This window comes from Podarcis erhardii, assembly GCF_964252035.2.
Source record: "Podarcis erhardii genome assembly, chromosome: 1".
Lineage (NCBI taxonomy): Eukaryota > Metazoa > Chordata > Lepidosauria > Squamata > Lacertidae > Podarcis > Podarcis erhardii.
In genome coordinates, this window is record NC_138497.1 from 23,586,723 (window position 1) to 23,607,200 (window position 20,478).

The window sequence follows — 20,478 nt, forward strand, 5'->3', positions numbered from 1 at the left end:
TTCATAAGTTAAAATGCTACTACTACTACTACTACTACTACTACTAGTAACAACAACTGCTACTACATGGTCCTTGGTGAACCATGACTTCTGATCATTGTGCATTTGTCTATTTCTCTGGCTGTGCACTCACTTTAGACAATGTACAGCTTTCTACCATATGTGTGCACAGAGAAAGAGGTGTGACAATTGCATGGGGACGTAGTGGTCTCCTTTGCACATCACAATAAGCCAAATTATGGCTTGCAATGAATGTGGGGGACGTTTGGCCCCACTGCATACTTGATTTCTGTGCTTGTGCAACTAAAGCTTTCTGTGTCCAAATCTTCCTATAAAGTCATTGACTTTCATAAAGTGGTCTGAGATCCTTTTAGGAATGGAGCTATGTACAAGCTGTATTCTTCACATGGGTTGTTTTGTTTGTTTGTTCCCAGCTCATTGTGGATCTCACTCAGGAGAGAGATTACCTGCAATCCCAACAGCCGCCCAGCCCTTTAAAAACTTCCAGCCCAGCCTCTTCGCCAAACCCAGCCAGCCGCCTCTCCAATGAGGACAAACAGCATCTGTCTGTGGAGCTGGCAGACACAAAGGCTAAACTAAGGAGGATCAGGCAGGAGCTGTAAGTACTGACACTAAGCCCCTGGAGCTGCTAGAGAACTATTGGCCTCTTGGTGACCTTCGATAACACAGAACTGCATGCACAGTCTGTAGCATTTAGCTTCAGTGTACAGTGGTACCTTGGGTTACAGACACTTCAGATTACAGACGCTTCAGGTTACAGACTCCGCTAACCCTGAAATAGTACCTCGGGTTAAGAACTTTGCTTCAGGATGAGAACAGAAATCGTGCGGCGGCAGTGGGAGGCCCCATTAGCTAAAGTGGTGCTTCAGGTTATGAACAGTTTCAGGTTAAGAATAGACCTCCAGAACGAATTAAGTTCTTAACCCGAGGTACCACTGTATTGATCAGTACTGGTAAGTCCTACATTTAGCTGCGCTTACAGAACAGGGCGCTCAGTCTCCCCTGCTGCCTTCCTGAAGAAAGCAATTTGGGGTTCATTTGTTTTCCACAACACACGTCTGCTTTTGCTCACTTGCTCATCAACCCACTATGTTTTCTTGCCTTCGCATAGTCTGCATTCTTAAAAATGTATATACCAGGGTTTCCCAAACTTGGATTTCCAGCTGTTTTTTGGACTACAACTGCCATTTTCCCTAACTAGCAGGACCCCTCCTCAGGGATGATGGGAATTGTACAAAAACTGCTGGAGACCCAAGTTTGGGAAACCGTGGTATATAGAGAAAAGAAGACGGAAAGTGGTGGAAGTTGTCACTGTAAATATTTGAATGATCACGTGACACAGATAGATGGCAAGGCGGCTTTTCCTGCCTTTATATGCTTCAGGGCAGAAGGCCACATCTCACTTGACATGGCTGCTGCCAGAAGCTGCATTATTGCGCCACACCTGCATCTCCCAACCCTCACTAGCAACAGTCCATGATGCTTAGTCCTAACTACTCATGTGCTAACAAAGATGCACGTCTTTATATGGTCCTGCTGTTTCCCTGTGTGCAGTTTTAGCAGGACCAGCCCAGTACATTTTGCTGGCCGGGGCAAAGGGCGATTTTGCACCCCACACCCACTTCTGTTCATGTACGCAATCTGGCAACACTGGCAGCCGAGCCTTATTTTGACACTAGCAGTGAGACAGCAGCCTCAACTGCACTTGAAGGCAGCTGTTTAGCTTGGGGTGGAGGGGCATACATACCAGCCTATGTGCAGCACGCAGCTCTTTCCTCTCCTCCCCTTGGCACCTGCAGCCTGAGCCAGCTGTCCCACTCTGCCTAATGGTAGAGGTGGCACTGAGTTCTCAGAGGTCACAAAGAGAAAGGAAAAATATATGAAAATAACAACAAGAGATGTGGAAAAACAGTAAGAAAGGACTGGATAGTACTGTGAACATCATAAGATTAGATTTGTGGCAGTAAGAAGCAAGAAGTTGATTGGATCCCCTTCGAAACTTGAAATATGGGTACCCCCAACAAAAATTTAAAATTCGGCTGTGTAATTTGGAATTTATGTAATTTGGTTTGATTTGATGTGATTGGTCGGTTAATAAAAAATTATTCTTAAAAAAAAGAGAGATGGCACTGAGTTCTTTTTAAAAAGCACCATGAAGATATAACACCAGATACCCTTATTTTGCCTTGCCTCTTTTTCTTCTGTTTTTCTGTTTTTACTTACCCCTTCCCATGCGTCATTGTTACTGTTGCTTCTCTTTATTTTTTGATGTATACTTTTTTGTTGTTGTTCTTGGTTGGTAATGGATAAACCGGAAAATTAAATGACTTTTTAAAAATACTGTAGTTTGAAACTGCTTTTTAGTGGTATGTGGTGCTTGCTAAATTTGGTAAATTAGCAACAAGAGAACTTGAATCGTACCACATTTCACATCTAGGCCTAGATATGGGATATTCACAATGCATTAATGGTTCTTGGGACTAATGTGGCAAGATCTTAATCAACTTTTATGATCTCTTTAGGGAAGAAAAATCGGAGCAACTTGTTGACACTAGACATGAAGTAGATCAGCTAGTCCTGGAACTGCAGAAGATAAAGCAAGAGGTAAGGAAATCTACAGCTATTCAGTTCTTTAGGGAAGAAAAATCGGAGCAACTTGTTGACACTAGATATGAAGTAGATCAGCTAGTCCTGGAACTGCAGAAAATAAAGCAAGAGGTAAAGAAATCTACAGCTATTCAGTTCAGAGGTGGGGAACCATTTTTCAGCCAAAGAGCAGTATTTCTTTGTGAGAACCTCATGCCTGTGGTGGGTGGGGCCAGAGGCAAAAGTGGGTGGAGCAGTGGAATGTGGCTATATTCCAGCCATACAAGGTTGAATCCCCGCGACGGGGTGAGCTCCTGTTGCTCAGTCCCTGCTCCTGCCAACCTAGCAGTTCAAAAGCATACCAGTGCAAGTAGATAAATAGGTACTGCTGTGGCGGGAAAGTAAATGGTGTTTCCATGCGCTCTGGTTCCCATCATGGTGTTCCCTTGCATCAGAAGCAGTTTAGTCATGCTGGCCACATGACCCAGAAAGCTGTCTGTGGACAAACGCCGGCTCCCTCGGCCTGAAGAGCAAGATGAGCACTGCACCCCATAGTCGCCATTGACGCGACTTAACTGTCCAGGGGTCCTTAACCCTTTACCTTACCTAGTCCAACCCCCTGTGATGCAAGAATCTCACCTAAAGCATCCATAGTGACTCTTAGTCATGTTAGCTACATAGAAGCTCCATGTTCAGAACCATATGCTCAAGATTTCCCATTGCTGTGGAACGGTGGTGGCAGAGGACTATGGACTTTGTGATACTGATCTATTATTTTTATGTTGTATTTTTGAATATCACTTATGGTGTGTTTTTTAAATAGCAAGCAGCCTAGAAATGCTTTAAAATAAACAATGAAATAAACAGGAAGTATGTTGTTTTTTCCAGGGGTGGCACCCATCCATTGCAATGCCCTCCCACTTTTTTATGGCTTTGGCATTTTCTTATGGTGGTTTAGTGCATATTGTGAAATTCTTTTCATTATATGCATATTTTAGTGTTGCAAGCCATTTTTAGGGGAAGTGGACATGGAGGACGGGGGTGGGACAAGTTTCTACATAAACAGATAAAATGAGTTTCCATCATTAAAATGTTTTAAAACTTTGCTGTGCTAGTTTTTTTCCCCTTTTTTGGTTTTTGTTTTAACTCAGAACATTAACCTCATGGCAGATGCCCGCTCTGCTCGGGCCTATAGAGATGAACTGGATTCCTTAAGAGAAAAAGCAAACAGAGTGGAGAGGCTTGAAATGGAGCTGGTCCGGTGTAAAGAGAAACTGCACGATGTGGATTTCTACAAAGCACGGATGGAGGCAAGTCAGGTTTTTAACCAGGAGTTTATGTATTTAGATATATTAAAAAAATGTACAGTGGTACCTCGGGTTAAGAACTTAATTCATTCTGGAGGTCTGTTCTTAACCTGAAGCACCACTTTAGCCTCCTGCTACCATTCTGCTGCCGTTGCACAATTTCTGTTCTCATCCTGAAGCAAAGTTCTTAACCCGAGGCACTATTTCTGGGTTAGCGGAGTCTGTAACCTGAAGCGTATGGAACCTGAGATACCGCTTAATATAATAAACGATCTCAAAAATATGTAATAAAGGTGCATTCTGTTTCCCACAATGGTCAGCCAGATGCCTACAGGAAGCCCACATGCAGGTCCAACATTCAATGTCTGCTCCTGCTCACCATCCCCAACAACTGGTATGCCTCTCCTTCAACCCCAGTATGTACCTCACCCTTGAAATGGTCCCTAGGAAAACATGGTGGCAAATAGCATTAGAGAGGAGTGAGTCCTCTTCCAGCCTGCGGCTCAAACTACATCCCCAGTTGCTGCCTCTTCTGTTCCACAGCAAGCTCCGACAAGCAGGAAGAACTGAGGGGACAAGATGGCGGAGTCATCGCTCTAGCCATCGCTTCAGCCCAGGGTTGCCTCCTCTTAAAGCTGCAGAAATCTTAAATCTCCCTTGTCTCCATATGACTGCCTATACCAACCTGATAGCAGAGGACATTTACGTTTGTGTTTTCACTAGTAATAGTTGGAATTGTGAGGCATTAGTGTTGAGCCTGTCAGAATTTGAGGGAGCTTCTCTCACCTGTAGAAGTCTGTGGCCCTCAGTCCTCTTCATAAAATTGAATGCTAAAGGAGCGTGTTTCTCTCAAAACAGTGCTATACCCATGAGCGCTGGTTTTGCCATCCATGGTTGCTTCATTTTGAGAAAGTAACCGAGTTCTGTTTTAATTTGACAAGCCTTCCAGGGAGCAGCAAGGTGCATGTGGTCTGTAGGCTGCCCTGCTGTGTAATCCCAATGTAGTGTGTGCTAATAATGCACAGAAGAGCAGTGTTAGTGCATTTCCTCTGAGGAGGAGATTCCAGCCCATCATAAATATGCCATGACATTCCTCTGCATCGAGTACCATGCTGCCCCTGGAGACTGGATTCTTTCAGAAGCTAGGGAATCTCTGCTTGAGTCCCCTGCTGCAAACACCAGTCAAGATTCCCCAGAAGAAAATGAGAAGTGAGTGGAATAAAAATGAATACCAGTATGCAGTTTTTAAAAATGCACACAGAGAGTGGTGTTTTAATACTAAACTGTACTATTCAGACACACACACACCCCACCGCCCAAGCTATGAAGTCGTCTGTGCAGTTGTTTTAGTTAGTTACCAAAGAAATTGTGATTTATGGCTTTTTTGTTAATTAAAAGTAGAGAATAAATCTTTAGGCAGGCATTGTTTGTCTTTTATTGCTTACCTAACACAAATATGATTTGCAGCTAAGTGCCCTTTGAGGTCAATGCCACAGGGTACATTTTCCAGGCTCTGACTTGCAGCTTTATAGTTTTGTGGAGTAATTATTTCAATTAAAATGTTGCTTGTAGGCATAGTTTGAACAATGGTTTCACTGTGCGAATGATACAGGCCACCTAAAGCAGAATTTCATCTGATTCCAACAAACTGCGGCCGAGTCAGCTTTAAACCATGCTTTATTAAGCTGTCTTGTTGCAATCAACTGTAGTTAGGATTAAGCACAGTTTAGGGTTTATATTAACTTCTGACATGATAAACCATGATAAACCATCATGTCAAGAATAAGGCACATCAAACCTCAGGCTCATGCCTTCACCTTCCTTTTTTACCAAACTGGAAAGGGAGGGGGAGGGCATGAGCCCGAGACTTGCTATGACTCTTTCTTGACACAGTAAACCATGATTTATTACCATTGACACAGTAAACCATGATTTATTAGCATGATGTCCAAGCTGACCTATTGATTTGACCAACCGTTAAACCTTCAACACATTCACTGATTCTTTTCAGAACTAATTAAGGATTAGATGTGTGCTGTTCTTTCAAGTGCTTTAACTTGTTTAATACTATGTAAAACAAGTATCAGACTGCAGCTCTGTGCACACTTACTTGGGAGTAAGGCCCATTGAACTTTCTTCCAAGCATGTGTGTTTGGAGTACGCTGCAAAAACAGTGCTAAATATTGCACTACAGCCTCATGTAAGCTTAGGCTGACCTGCCTCCTTGTTGCAAAGTTCCCTTAAAAGAGGTTCTAAACACACGTTGGCCTTGCAAAGACGACTCTGAGGGGAAGCAGAGCGTTTCTGTAATACATTTGAGCAGGGGAAGCAACCTGCGGGCCTCTGTCCCTTCCCCACAGCAAAGCTTCTCCTCCTAAGGGTATCAAGCTATTGCATATGGCTGTTGTATAACATATATTTTGGTGCAAAGTCATGGTAGTTGTTTTATCTTCATCTTTCTCATGAAAATGAGATGGAAGGATTTTAATATTGGTTCATTCTTTTGAAGGATGCCAGTTAACTTTAGCATTTCATTTGTTATCTAGTTAATGGCTTTAACATATGGATTTTGCTGATCTGAGTAAATTTCCTGCTCTGCAAGTTATTTCTGTCTTTCTACAATTTCCATATCAAAAGCGGCCTGGACTTGTGATTCTCAGAAGTCAAACTTCTGCTAGGAAAACAAAAGTCTTTTAATTCAAGAATGATGTTGCATCACACGAAGATTAAATTTCAGTATACAGTGGTACCTCGGGTTAAGTACATAATTCGTTCCGGAGGTCTGTTCTTAACCTGAAACTGTTCTTAACCTGAAGCACCACTTTAGCTAATGGGGCCTCCTGCCGCCCTGCGCCGCTGCACGATTTCTGTTCTCATCCTGGAGCAAAGTTCTTAACCTGAGGTAATATTTCTGGGTTAGCGGAGTCTGTAACCTGAAGCGTATGTAACCTTAGGTACCACTGTATTAAAATTACCTGCCATTTGAAACCTCAATGAAACCCTATCCTTTACTTTGTGAATTTGCCATTTTTAGGAGCTTAGAGAAGACAACATCATATTAATGGAAACAAAGACAATGCTGGAAGAGCAGCTGATGATAGCAAGAGCTCGTGGTGATAAATTGCATGAAGCTGAAAAGGAAAACTTGCAGCTGAAATCCAAGCTTCATGACATAGAGCTGGTATGGTTATTGTGATGGGATAATGAGCTGCTTGTGCGTAAAAGCTGAATCCCTCAGAGCTTTGGCATAGGTCTCAAAGCTCTGCCTTTACGGGAGCCCTCAAAGCATGACTCCCTCAATCGCTGGCAGAATCTGTCAGTGGGCGTTTCCGGAATTTGCGCCAACATAAGAGTTCCTTAACGGAAACTCTCCTTCGGGATTCTCGGCGTGACAGTTTCCTGCGAGGAGTGGGTGTACCCAGAGGAGGTCCTGAGACCTCCCCGCTGTTTTCACTGGAAGTCTCTTGGAGCCATCCCTCCGACTGAGTTTCTCCATGAACTCTCTCTCTCCCCCTGCTGGTTCCTTCCTCTGCATCCGAGGGTCTCCTAGCCTCCTTGAGCCCCTCCACCACCTGACTCTCCGATGGCAGTTCCCTGACAGTTATCAATGGGAATTTTCTTTTAAAAACTAATTATTATTATTATTGAGTGAGAGCTACGACAATACACGTCTTTCCTCCAGAATGAAATGCCCAGTTCTTCAGCCTGAGGGCCAAATATTATCCCACCAATGATATCATGGTCATGCTGGGGATTCTCCCTGTGAGCAGTTTGGCTGGGGAGACTATAGCTCCCCACATACAGCAGGATGAAAAATTTGTCCATCGTTGTCTTTTGTACATAGCACCCTTTGTTAGGTATAAATGCTAAGTCTCCAAGCTCGATTATTGTTATGTCTTTCTGTGTTGCCCCTTCTCCACCAGGACAGGGATACGGACAAGAAGAGGATTGAGGAGCTGCTGGAAGAGAATATGGTGCTGGAAATTGCACAGAAGCAAAGCATGAACGAATCTGCACACCTGGGCAGGGAACTGGAGCAGCTGTCAAAGAGCACAGATCTCTCTGATAGTAAGTGACATGGGGTGGTTTGGCACATTGCTGCCTGTCCATTTTTTGTTTTTATTCTGGTTTAGATACACATAATGAAGGAGGCTTCCCCAGTCTCTATTTGTATCTAGGCCCTCTCTCATACATCTTTTCCTTTTCAATATTTTTTTTAAAAAAACCAGACCATCTCTGGCATCGGGCAAGGTGAAGCAACTTCCCCCAGGTGGCAAATTCTGGGCTTCTGTAAAGACTAGCAAATTGGCAATTATGATGCTCATTATCTTTTACCAGCTTGGGTGAGGCACTATTTGAATCTTCTGCCTTGAGCACCAAAACATATCAGACCATGCCTGCTTGAAAGGGCGACCAGAAGCACACCTTACAGTGTCTGTCCAGTTTTTCAGCACTTTACAATATCGCATCTTGCTGCTGGCAGAAGCACTGACTATTTAATTAATAACTTTCTGAATGATGGATCTTCTTGGATGATGGCCTAATAGAAATGCCTCTGGTTCTGTAGGTAGCCAGATGCAAACATCTGTGTGTGATTTATAAAGCAGTTAATTTCAGGTGCTGTTAATATAATATTTAATGGGGGACTCTGTTCTTTTATACCCATAGTTTCTCACTAGCTTTCTGTGCTGCTAGTGATCCAGTGGGCTGATACATATGTAATGCTGATTCCCTTGAAACCACTGTGCATAATTTTTGTTAAATAACAATTATCTAAGGAGGTCATGAGCCATTGGGAGGGTGTGCCCCTACCTGAGACGATTCTTCTGCTGTGAAATTCCCCAACGTTTGAGACAAAATGATTGTGGATGTTATTACTGTGAAATTCCTTTGAGATACTTTATTGGATTGTGATTCATAAATGGAATTTTAAAGGCAAATAATGATTATAAATAGTGAGTCAATAATTCCGCATAAAGATATACATGATCACCAGTATCCTTAATAACAAATCATAGTAAATAGTAATATGTATCTTGCTAGGTTTTATTTGTTTTTAAGGATATTGATGACAATGTGTTTGACTTAAAAATATATTAAAGGAATAATTATCTTCCTTTAAATCAATTCCATATAAATTACATCTTCTGTACTCAGCTGATCAGTTGGTTATAGTAATCAATTAAAAAACTGTTTTTATGAATGAAAAGAAGAAAGACTTTTTGCATGGTGTTTTAGAATGAAAGGGCACATAATTCTCAGAAGTGATAGAGGTCATCTTTTTAGGAAAAGATGCTTCTCCTTTCCCCTCTTGTTTTTAAAGAGTTGAGTATTGATACAAGTCAGGTGGTAACACATGGGTTTAGTCCTGGATATAGATGCAGGCGTACAAATGTGCTACAGTCTTGTATTCTGAATGTTGTATTTCAACAGCAAGGAAGTCTTTTGTCTTTGAACTGAACGAATGTGCATCAAGTCGCATCTTGAAGCTCGAAAAGGATAACCAGAGTCTGCAAAATATTATCCAAGAGCTCAGGGATGCATCGGTAACCTCTGAAGAGAGTAGCCTTAAATTTGTGGAGCTACAAAATGAGAATCAGCAGCTTGGCCAAAAGGTAATTAACAAAACATTAATTGAGCGTACCAGGGGCTGTTTGCCACCTTCTCCTTTTTTGTTCTTAAAGGGATTGGTATTGATCCATTCTCTCATAGCAAGATTATTCATTTTCCCTGCTAGGAAACCCAGTACAGTGCTAGTGTGAGCAAGGAAAGATTCTTGTCTGGGACCTTGAAGACCAGCTGCCAGTCAGAGAAGACATTATCAGACAAGGTGGATTAGTAGTCTTGACTTGGTTTAAGGGAGTTTCATTCATGTTCGTACGAGTAGCACAAAACTCTCCGCTAGATAGATGTACAGTATTTAAGACATTATGGGGCTGATGATGAATCCTTGATAGTCTCTGGCTGGTAAGGTAAAGGGGTAAAGGGACCCCTGACCATTAGGTCCAGTCGTGGCCGACTCTGGGGTTGCAGTGCTCATCTCGCTTTATTGGCTGAGGGAGCCGACGTACAGCTTCCGGGTCATGTGGCCAGCATGACTAAGCCGCTTCTGGCGAACCAGAGCAGCGTACGGAAACGCCGTTTACCTTCCCGCCGGAGCGGTACCTATTTATCTACTTGCACTTTGAGGTGCTTTCGAACTGCTAGGTTGGCAGGAACTCTGGCTGGTAGCTCTTAACAATTTAACTTTCATTAATTCACTTAAGCCTTCACTATATGTCAGAGTTACAAAGAAACCATGGGTATCGAGCCAAATTGCTTTAATTTTTCAACCCCAATGTCTTTGAAAAGAAGCAAGCAGATTAAACAGACATTTCCATTTAATTTCTGGTCCCCCCGGTGGAAGAATCTTGTGCACAGCAGTTATTGCCACAACAGATTTATATTCCAGCCTTTGGCAAAACATCCCCCAGGGAGCCACTTCGAGGTGTTAAATGATCTTCTCTACATACTAGGCAGGGCTGCTTTATCTAGATATTTCCTGTAACAGTGGCTGATACACATTTGTAATCTGCCAACCCTTTGCCAATTTCTTTTCTATAACTGAGGGCTTCCCCTAGGCATCTGTCTGGCTGTTGTGCAAACAAGATGCTGGATGAGCCACTGGCCTGATCCATCTATCTGGCTGTTCTTATGTTAGTCCAAGTCCATTGGAGACACCCAGAGCGCTGTTCAGACGGAGTAGAGAGATTTTGTATAAAACATAAAATCATCTGAGGTTGACTGACCAGCTACATTCAAACTTCACACTGAACTGTGGTTTAGTAGTTTGATATGAACAAGGCTTGTGCTCATATACTCTGCGTGGCCATGAAAAGACCAGAAGCAGCTTCTTCCATTTTTAACTGCAGTTTAGCATTAGCATCTATTCTATCTGTAAGCTGCCTTCAGTCCCTGTCTGGGGAAAAGACAGGATATAAATAAATATAACAATAACAACAATGTCCAAACCTAGACAAGCTGTGGTTAAGCCTAAGGATGGTTTACTAAAACAAGCCTATTTCAAACCATGATTTAAGAAATTTGCTTGTTTCGGTAACTTCTAATTATGACCAGCAGTGGTTTAGGCATAATGCTAAACTGTGGTTAATTGATACAAAAGAAAAAAACTTCTGCTCTCCTCCTTGCTCAGCCAGGGGAGGTGAGAGAACATGAGCCAACAGCTTCTTCATGTAACCACATTAAGTCCAAATGTAGCCATTAGCTGGGAAAAGGGGGAAATGCTTTCATTGCTCTTAATGTTCTTGCTAGCCATAGAGATTACCTAAATTAGCCAGACGCTTGGCCAACCATACCAGATGGCAGCAGCTGTTTCCAGTGCTTAACATTTTGCATCCACAGACCTCTTCCTTAAAGAATTCTGCTGGATATTTAAAAAATAAATTCTACAGGACAAAAGCAATTTATTTTAATTATCCTGAAGGCTATGGGTCCGTTGTGTTGAGATATTCCAGAACCTGGTCAGGCTGTAGTGAATATAAAAATAGGCCATTTGTAAGGCTGAGTAGTTATTAACTTGCCAGACCAAGCAGGTGGTGTTTGGTATGTTGATGCTGGAGTGAGCTGGTAATGCTGGATTGGCAATTGGCTGGATTAGAATCAGAAAAATTGGGGGGGGGGTGTTTCCTATCTATCTCTCCCCATCCCAGTTTATTTTAATTTTACATTAATTAATTGGGGAGGAGAGGATGGGGAGCATTAGTAAGGATGCATTCTAATTAAACATTAACAGCAGAATTGTACAGTGGTGCCTCGCAAGATGAAAATAATTCGTTCCGTGAGTCTCTTCGTCTTGCGGTTTTTTCGTCTTGTGAAGCATCCCTATTAGCGGATTAGCGCAATTAGTGGCTTAGCGGCTATTAAAGGCTTAGCGGCTTAGAAAAAGGGGGGGAAAGGGAAAAGACTCGCAAGACGTTTTTGTCTTACAAAGCAAGCCCATAGGGAAATTCGTCTTGCGAAGCGCCTTGAAAAACGGAAAACCCTTTCGTCTAGCGGGTTGTTCGTCTTGCGAGGCATTCGTCTTGCGGGGCACCACTGTATAAAATAAACGAAAGCTTACTCTTTCAGCAGGGGTTTCCAATCTGTGGTCTTGTGGTCTGTGAGCTTCATTCAGATGGTTCCCAGCATGCCCGTGAAATTGTGACTGAAGATAGGCAAGGGCACACCTATCTCATTAAATATTTGTATTGGTTTTTAATTGTTTTTACTGCTTCTTTTATTGTATTTTATTGTTTTACAATTTGCTTTCTGTGGAATTACAATTGCTAAAACAGGCAAGACATCATTGTGTGGTCCACCAAGATCTTCAACAAGTGCCTGTGGCAGGGGGTGGGGGAGTTTAGGGAACCCCTTACCTCACAGTTAGATAGAACGCACAGTTAGCTAGAACAGAAACCCTTCTTTCCTTATGCCAATACCATTGCAACATTGCCTGGACTTCTTCTGCTACTTTAGCAGTGTGGGGATGAGCTGGACCATCCGAGTTCCCACATGGCTGGGGGGGCGGCTATAGTTGTGCCTTCTAGATTGTGTCCAGAGTAGAGGTGTAGAATTTCTGGAAATTTTGAAACCATGGGTGGGCAAACATGTTTTGTTTTGCTTTTAAATCAGATTAATCTTTTGAGCTGTTGCTGTTGTGGAATTATAAAAACTGAAGGTTTGCCCAGATTGAAACAAGCTTATCTAGCCTTTCACAAGCAAGGGAACCACTTCTTCCTTCTCGTGAGAATGGCAAAAATGCATCTTGCTTGTGTTTGAGAGTTTCCATCTCAGTCTTTTTTGGGTGAGGACTTGCCTGTCCTTAGTGTAACTGTAAAGGAAATGTAATCATCTGACACTGTATATAGTCTTACATAACAGTCTTCCTGTTACATAGTTTTTAGGTAACATTTTGAGGGAATAATAATAATAATAATAATAATAATAATAATAATAATAATTTATTATTATTTATACCCCTCCCATCTGGCTGGGTTTCCCTAGCCACTCTGGGTGGCTCCCAACAGAATTAATGATGATGATAATAGTAAATGATAAAACATCAGACATTAAAAACTTCCCTGAACAGGGCTGCCTTCAGATGTCTTCTAAAAGTCAGATAGTTGTTTATTTCCTTGACATCTGATGGGAGGGCGTTCCACAGGGCTTGCGCCACTACCGAGAAGGCCCTCAAAGTGAGGGCACTGCCAGAAAGCCCTTGGCGCTGGACCTCAGTATCCAGGCTGAACAATGGGGATGGAGATGCTCCTTCAGGTATACTGGGCCGAGGCTATTTGGGAGTTTAAAGGTCATCACCAACATTAAGCATTCCTGAGAACTCGTGATACAGTTCAAAGAGCTGCAGTTTTTCAATAAGGGCAGACCCGAGAATCCTGGCACACACAAAATGGGTATTTTTGTCCATTGTCCATTGGATAATCCTGGTTTCTGTATATAACATGTAACTTGGCTGATAGGGATGAAAACATCTAGTTTGGGGCATGACAGACACTTAAAGGTTAAAACAATTTCAGTTTCCAGCACTGAAGTTCTACTGCAAACTGAAGTGGGACATTCAGCAACCTTGCAGAAGTAAAAGGTTGCGTTGTTTATATATACAGAGACAGAGACCCAGTTTGTTGAAACTTGTTGCTTTGAAAAAAGCACCCTTGAATGGACAAATGTGCAAGTATTTACATTCTCATAATGTCTTTGCATGTGAACAATGTTTGTTCATGCTTGCATATGATATATTGTGGTAATTTTCTCCCATGCAGATTGAAAAGCTGCAGAACCAGATTGAACGGGAGAAGCAAAGTAATCAAGACTTGGAAGCTTTAAGCGAGGAGCTGCTAAAGGAGAAGGAACAGCTTCAGGGCAAGATGGAGACCTTGAAAGCTGACAAAGAGAGACAGGTGCTTGCAGATGTAACCCAGAGGCATGTTTGCTTGGTTGGTTGGCTGGTTGGTTATTTAGAAAGACTTCTTGGCCCACAAATATAAAAAGGCACCAAAACTTCCTCCTGCCAGGAAATTAGGGCTCCACAGGATCAAAACATGAAGCATTTCAACTTATCCATCACAGTCCACATGGGTGTCTCCACACCTTCAGGTCACCTTGACTTGCCAGTTTAGAGTGAGTGTCAAGAGGAAGTAACTCAATTTTCATACTGCCAGAAGCAAAACTGAGTTGCATAAGCAGTTGTGTATGGATCAAATTTATAAAAATGCTGAAAGAATTGCATCACCTTTGCTGCTGTTCTGAACAGCTTCAAGAATTCATTGAAACAATGAAAACTGCCTTATACCTTATATTGATCCATCTAACTCAGTTTTGCCTACCCCGACTCCCATAACAGTCCACAGGAACGCTCTTGCAAAGTGACAAAACCGAAATCCTAGGTATACCTAATCAAACAACTCCCATTGTGCTTGCTTAGTCACATCGTCTGTTTGAGTAGCGTAAATATTTGGGCAGAATAAGGAGTAAACACAACTCAGTTCAAGGTGGTGTGGAAATTTCCACAGAAAACCAAAACACTCTGCTTTCCCGAGGTTGATTGGGATACCCCAAACAGATATCTCAGGCCATCTCCTCCACAACTTTAATCCTGCATTGGGAATGTCTTGACACTGCCACTGCCATGCTCTGGCACCCAGGGACCTCATAGCACCTCCAGCCAAACCTAAAATGTTTGGCCTACAGTACTCATCACAGAGGTGCTAACTGCTTGCTAGCAGGACAGCGTGTCCATAGTGCTATGAGATTTATTTTTATTTACTTATCTATTTATTGAATTTATAAACCACCCTATATCTGGAGGTCTCAGGGCAATTGAGATGACACAAAACAGAGCAAAGAGATTATTGAACCAGGTGTACAGTATTTATACTCAGGTATGGGTGGCGCGGTGGTCTAAACCACAGAGCCTAGGGCTTGCCGATTGGAAGGTCGGCAGTTTGAATCCCTGCGACGGGGTGAGCCCCTGTTGCTCGGTCCCAGCTCCTGCCCACCTAGCAGTTCAAAAGCATGTCAAAGTGTAAGTAGATAAATAGGTACCGCTCCGGCAGGAAGGTAAACGGCGTTTCTGTGCACTGCTCTGGTTCACCAGAGGTAGCTTAGTCATGCTGGCTACATGACCCGGAAGCTGTCTGCAGACAAACTCCGGCTCCCTTGGCCAGTAAAGCAAGTTGAGGGCCGCAACCCCAGTCATCTGTGACTGGACTTAACGGTCAGGGGTCCCTTTACCTTTACCTTTGACTTCTTGAAATAATGCAACTTCATCATGTATCTCACCTGTTTGGTCTAGGTTGTGTTTCTTGAAAGGTGAATTCCCAGGGGCTTGTTTGCAGCTTTCTGGTACTGAATGCATGGGAAGGAACCATTACGCTTATGTCCTTCTCCTGTACTTCCCTTAGACATCTCATTGGCCACTGGGGGAGCAGAATGCCAGACTAGTTGAGCTTTGGGTTGGATGCAGCAGGGCTTTTTCTGTTTGCCTAACGCACCATCTTGTTTTGTTTCTGAATGTAGATAAAAGACCTAGAAAAGGAAACAGACCATCTCAACCAAGTGGTTTTGTCCCTGAGGCAGAGGTCTCAGGTCAGTAGTGAGGCCAGGGTGAAAGACATTGAAGTGGAAAACAAAGTACTCCATGAAACGGTTACAGAGACCAGCAGCAAGCTCAGCAAGCTGGAGTTTGAGAAGAAGCAACTGCAGAAGGACTTTGAGCAGGTTAAAGAAAAGGTGGAAAGAGTAGAGGAAATGGACAAGGAGCTTCATCGACTAGAGAGGGAGAATGAGCAGCTCACAAAGAAAGTTGCTGCCATGAAGATCACTACGGAGAAAGTAGAGGTTCTTGAGGAACAAAATGGGAACTTGGAAGTGGAGAACAGGAAGCTGAAAAAATCCCTGGACACCTTGCACAATGTTTCTGTCCGACTAGAAAGCCTAGAAAAGGACAACAAGGAGCTAGATGAAGAGAACCTGGAACTCAGGAAAATGGTTGAGACAATGAAGTTTGCCAGCTCAAAAATGGCCCAGATAGAAGCAGAAAATAAAGAGCTAGAAAGAGAAAAAGAAGAGCTTAGGAAAAACGTAGAGATGTTAAAGATTCTGATCAAGAAATCAGAACGGCTGGAGCTGAGTTACCAGAGTGTGAATGCTGAGAACCAAAGACTCCAGCAGATTATAGAGAACAGCAGCAAGAAAATCCAGCAATTGGAGAAGGAACTGGAAGGCACTGAAAGTGAGAACCAAACCCTTCAGAAAAATTTAGAGGAGCTGAAGATCTCAAATAAGCGGTTGGAGTGGCTGGAGAAGGAGAAGAAACTGTTGGAGCAAGAAGTGTCCCAGCTGGATAAAGACAAGAAGATACTGGAGAAGGAGACAAAAAGACTTTGGCAGCAGGTGGAGCTGAAAGATGCTAATTTGGACGAGAACACTGCAGAATTGGCAGCAATGGAGAAGGAAAAGAGAACACTAGAAAGAGAACTGGCTAGGTCCAGAGACTTGTCTCATAAGATGAAAGAATTTGAAAAGGACAATAAAGATCTCCTAAAGCAACTTGCCATTGACAAGAGAACACTAGCTACATTGAGAGAGGTGAGCACATGTAACATTAGTGTCTTTGTCCGAAGTGTGCATTTTAGCATGTAGCATATTAGAACGTTTTATACAGGGTGAGTCCTTTAAAAGAGACCCCATGGATACAGAGTACACATGTTCCATGGGGCCTCTTTTAAAAGACTCACCCTATATATAACGTATATCCAATGCAACTGAGGGAATTAGGGGGACACTATGTGGCCATTTGGAGCATAACATCTTGTCATGGCCCAGAGAGGGGGCTGAATTATCATTACTGTTTCTGTTGACCTCAGGCTTGTTGGAGCCACTTTTAAATTTTTTTTACTAGAACCCCAAGGTCTGCCAACCAGAGCCAGGTAGAAAAGGCATTAGACAACACAAAATAATTAAAGAACACTGTGACCCCTAGAAACTTGTTATCTGTAACTGAGCTGAGCTGAGCTTATAGTCCTTTCCCCCCAGTGTCTACTTTGGTTAGCTTTCTTCATTGCAGCAGCCTAATGTAAATGAACAAAGTTCATTTGTTGTTGTTCATTTTTGAACTAATGGAAGTTCAGATCCCAATCTACCTTCTCCTCACCCCCGCTATAGGTGATGTGCACTCTCCTCTGTGATCCACAATCTAGATTTTGTAGAGTTACAGTGGTACCTCGGGTTACATACGCTTCAGGTTAAGAACTTTGCTTCAGGATAAGGACAGAAATCGGGCTCCGGCGGCACAGCGGCAGCAGGAGGCCCCATTAGCTAAAGTGGTGCTTCAGGTTAAGAACAGTTTCAGGTTAAGAACGGACCTACGGAACGAATTAAGTAGTTAACCCGAGGTACCACTGTATTAGTAAATCACTGCCTAGTGCCGACCTGATTTCTGAATCACAGAAGAGAGAGTCATATTTCACAGGCAGGTTGTGATTTCAAGAACACAGAACATCAAAGTTGTAAATCCTCAGCAAAGGTTTCTTCACAAATTAAGGCCTGGTTCACACAGTTAAAATAGGCTGGTTCCAGAGTGACTTTGCTCAAACACCTGCTAGGATATTAAGCCAAGTTAAACATGAGCCTTTGGCTTGTACACAGAGCCTCTTTGATTCCTCTTGTACTGTGGCCCACAATTGAACTGGGAAGTTCCCAGTTATCCATATCTTTTTGTTTCATCCAAACTGACAAATTTTAGAACAAGCCAAATCATACTACAGAGTTCTTATTATATCAACTTTTTCTGAAGCTGGTATCCATAGTTTGCTGGTTCAGACTAAATGGGAAACTATGGTTATTTAAGGACTATTTGGTTTAACTGTGGTTTATCACAAAGGTGCCCTATGTGTTCCAAATGCAATTCTTCATCCAGTGCAATTATTTTATCTTGAGAAGTATTGTACAGTAGATGTCATAGTTTTTCTTCCTGATAGTGACAACTGTGCAAGAAAAGTCTTCTTTGAAGTGGTCCAGAGGGCTTCCAAAATCTAATATTGTTGTAAAGAAAATCAATTATGTTGTTGCTTTCATTGTTAGGCTACTAATTAAGTTGGTTCTTATTTGCAGGATTTAGTTCTTGAGAAGTTGAAGAGCCAGAGATTGTCTAGTGAGATGGACAAGTTGGACCAGGAACTGGAAAAGATCGGATTAAATAAGGAGCTGCTCCTAGAGACTGATAATGGCAACAATGACAAGTGAGAAGATAGCATTTTTGTTTTGGAAGGATTTCTGGCACATTTTGCCTTAATTTCCCCTCATTACATTTCCCAGGTTCTTTGTACCTTTGTCAAAAGTTTGTGGGATTTCTCTGGTGTTCCTATTTGTTTCTTCTAAAGGAACTAAATTACCACATTACTTGTTTCTAAAAGAAGCTTCTATAGGTAGATGAAAGTCCCCTATCAGTCCGAGAGTTGCTGTGAGGTTGACTTTCTCTTCAAACAAGGCTGTCAACAGAGATGCCAGCTGCACAGATGTAGGGACATCTTGCAAGCCATAGTGAATTAAATATGAAGTTTTAGCTTCACTGAGTTTCAGTGAGATTGGGGATTTACTTACCGTAAATATTGCAATTTTGCCAAGTAATGGTTCTGCTTTCCATACCACTTGCTATTTGAATTATTCTCAGGAAGATGTGGATACATGGCATCTGCAAAAATATCTGTAATGTAGTAGAATGGCATGAGCACAAGGATTTCCCTTTATTTTGCTCTCCCTGCAGAAGAGTCTCTTCCAACTGCACTGTTCACCATAGGTGGCAGTACTACTGTATGTTTAACCCAGTGTGGGGCCCAAGTAAGTCCTCCAGGTCGCCTTGTGTGGCCCAGCAGACCAAGTGGGCCAAGGCATGCACACCTGCCCTACATGTGTAGCATCGCGTATCACATCAAGTACCATTGTGACTGGCCCAAAAGGGGTTTTCTCTGTGCTTTGCTGATTGCCAGGGCTTACAGAGTGCTCTATACAAGGGCTTCACAAGCCCCAACTATCAGCTTGTACAGCACTTGAGAAGAGCTTGCAAACAGAGATGCACAGGGGGTTGTAAGCCCCAGTGAGCAGCTGATCACCAGCACTTGCAAAGGGCTACGGCTTTGCCTACACAGTTTGATTTCAAGCTTGACATCATTGTGATGTCAGGAGATTGAAAGGAGCATAGCTTCGCCCAACTGTCAAACTTGGCCCTGGGGGTTGTAATGCAGGAGATAAGGATCTGGCCCACTCCCCATACCCAGTTCTCTATACCTGGTCTAGCAGCATGCATCCATGGATGCCAGTATACAAGCCCCCACCCCAGGCCAGTCCCCATACAGCATTTATTTACGCATGTCTAGATGTTTTTATTCTAATTTCTAACCCCATAAGTAAAGGTAAAGGGACTCCTGACCATTAGGTCCAGTCGTGACCAACTCTGGGGTTGCGGCGCTCATCTCACTTTACTGGCTGAGGGAGCCGGTGTACAGCTTCCGGGTATATGGCCAGCATGACTAAGCCGCTTCTGGCGAACCAGAGCAGCGTACGGAAATGCCGTTTACCTTCCCGCCAGAGTGGTACCTATTTATCTACTTGCACTTTGATGTGCTTTCAAACTGCTAGGTGGGCAGGAGCAGGGACCGAGCAACGGGAGCTCACCCCCTTGCGCGGATTCGAACCGCTGACCTTCTGATCGGCAAGTCCTAGGCTCTGTGGTTTAGCCCACAGCGCCACCTGCGTCTCTAACCCCATAAGTGCATCTCTGCAAATGAGAAAGTAGGATACTGATGGAAAGTCAGTGGTTCTGTGGGCTCTTTTCTAATATTCAGGAAGAATGGTTGAAATGCCTCAATAAGGCAGAATTAGTTCCTTTCTCATTACTGATATGGTCATTGTCTCACAGGAAGTATAAGATACTGGAAAGCAAAACTGAATGTGACCTAAAGACAACACTATGTGATAAAGAAGAGAAAATTGCTGTATTGGAGGCCCAGCTGCAAGAGTTTCTCACCTTGAATCAGCAGTTACAGAATGAGCTAAACACCGTAAGAGGGAAACCTTTGCTTCATAATATAAAGGGTGAAACTGCATGTTATGAAAAATTGATTATTTGAAAAGCATGTGGGCCTCTTTTTATTCTGGAGAAAAGCGAACTGTGGAGTCCTCCTATGGAATTTGTACTCCATCCAGGTCGTGAAATTGTACCCAATGCACAGCAGTTAACTGCCTATCGTGCCCCCACCCCTGGCTGTATGCAGGGGCAAATAGCAGCTGTGTGTGTTCCATAGTTCCATAGAAAACCCATGTGGGGCCCTGACTGGAACACACCATAGATGAGTCCTCAAAATAAAAGTGCGTATCAACAAGAAGGTTGGCACAAAGTTTAGATGTTTCATTGGCTTGCATTATTTGCATAGTTTCTTCAATCTCAACTCAAGAAAGATGGCCTAATTTATGCCAACGTAAGTTACACTGGCTTGATTTTCCCATTTCCAAA

General features: G+C 42.9%; 1 protein-coding gene across 1 annotated transcript in view; it reads left to right on the forward strand.

Annotated features, from left to right (window-relative positions):
- Nucleotides 1-20,478, forward strand: part of CCDC88C (coiled-coil domain containing 88C) — a 107,208-nt gene that overhangs the window by 61,479 nt on the left and 25,251 nt on the right. Inside the window, exons 8-17 of the mRNA XM_081857742.1 lie at nt 435-619; nt 2,544-2,625; nt 3,759-3,917; nt 6,949-7,095; nt 7,838-7,982; nt 9,348-9,529; nt 13,730-13,867; nt 15,486-16,556; nt 18,081-18,208; nt 19,885-20,026. Of these exons, the coding sequence (XP_081713868.1) occupies nt 435-619; nt 2,544-2,625; nt 3,759-3,917; nt 6,949-7,095; nt 7,838-7,982; nt 9,348-9,529; nt 13,730-13,867; nt 15,486-16,556; nt 18,081-18,208; nt 19,885-20,026 (2,379 nt within the window). The remainder of the gene's footprint in view (nt 1-434; nt 620-2,543; nt 2,626-3,758; nt 3,918-6,948; nt 7,096-7,837; nt 7,983-9,347; nt 9,530-13,729; nt 13,868-15,485; nt 16,557-18,080; nt 18,209-19,884; nt 20,027-20,478) is intronic.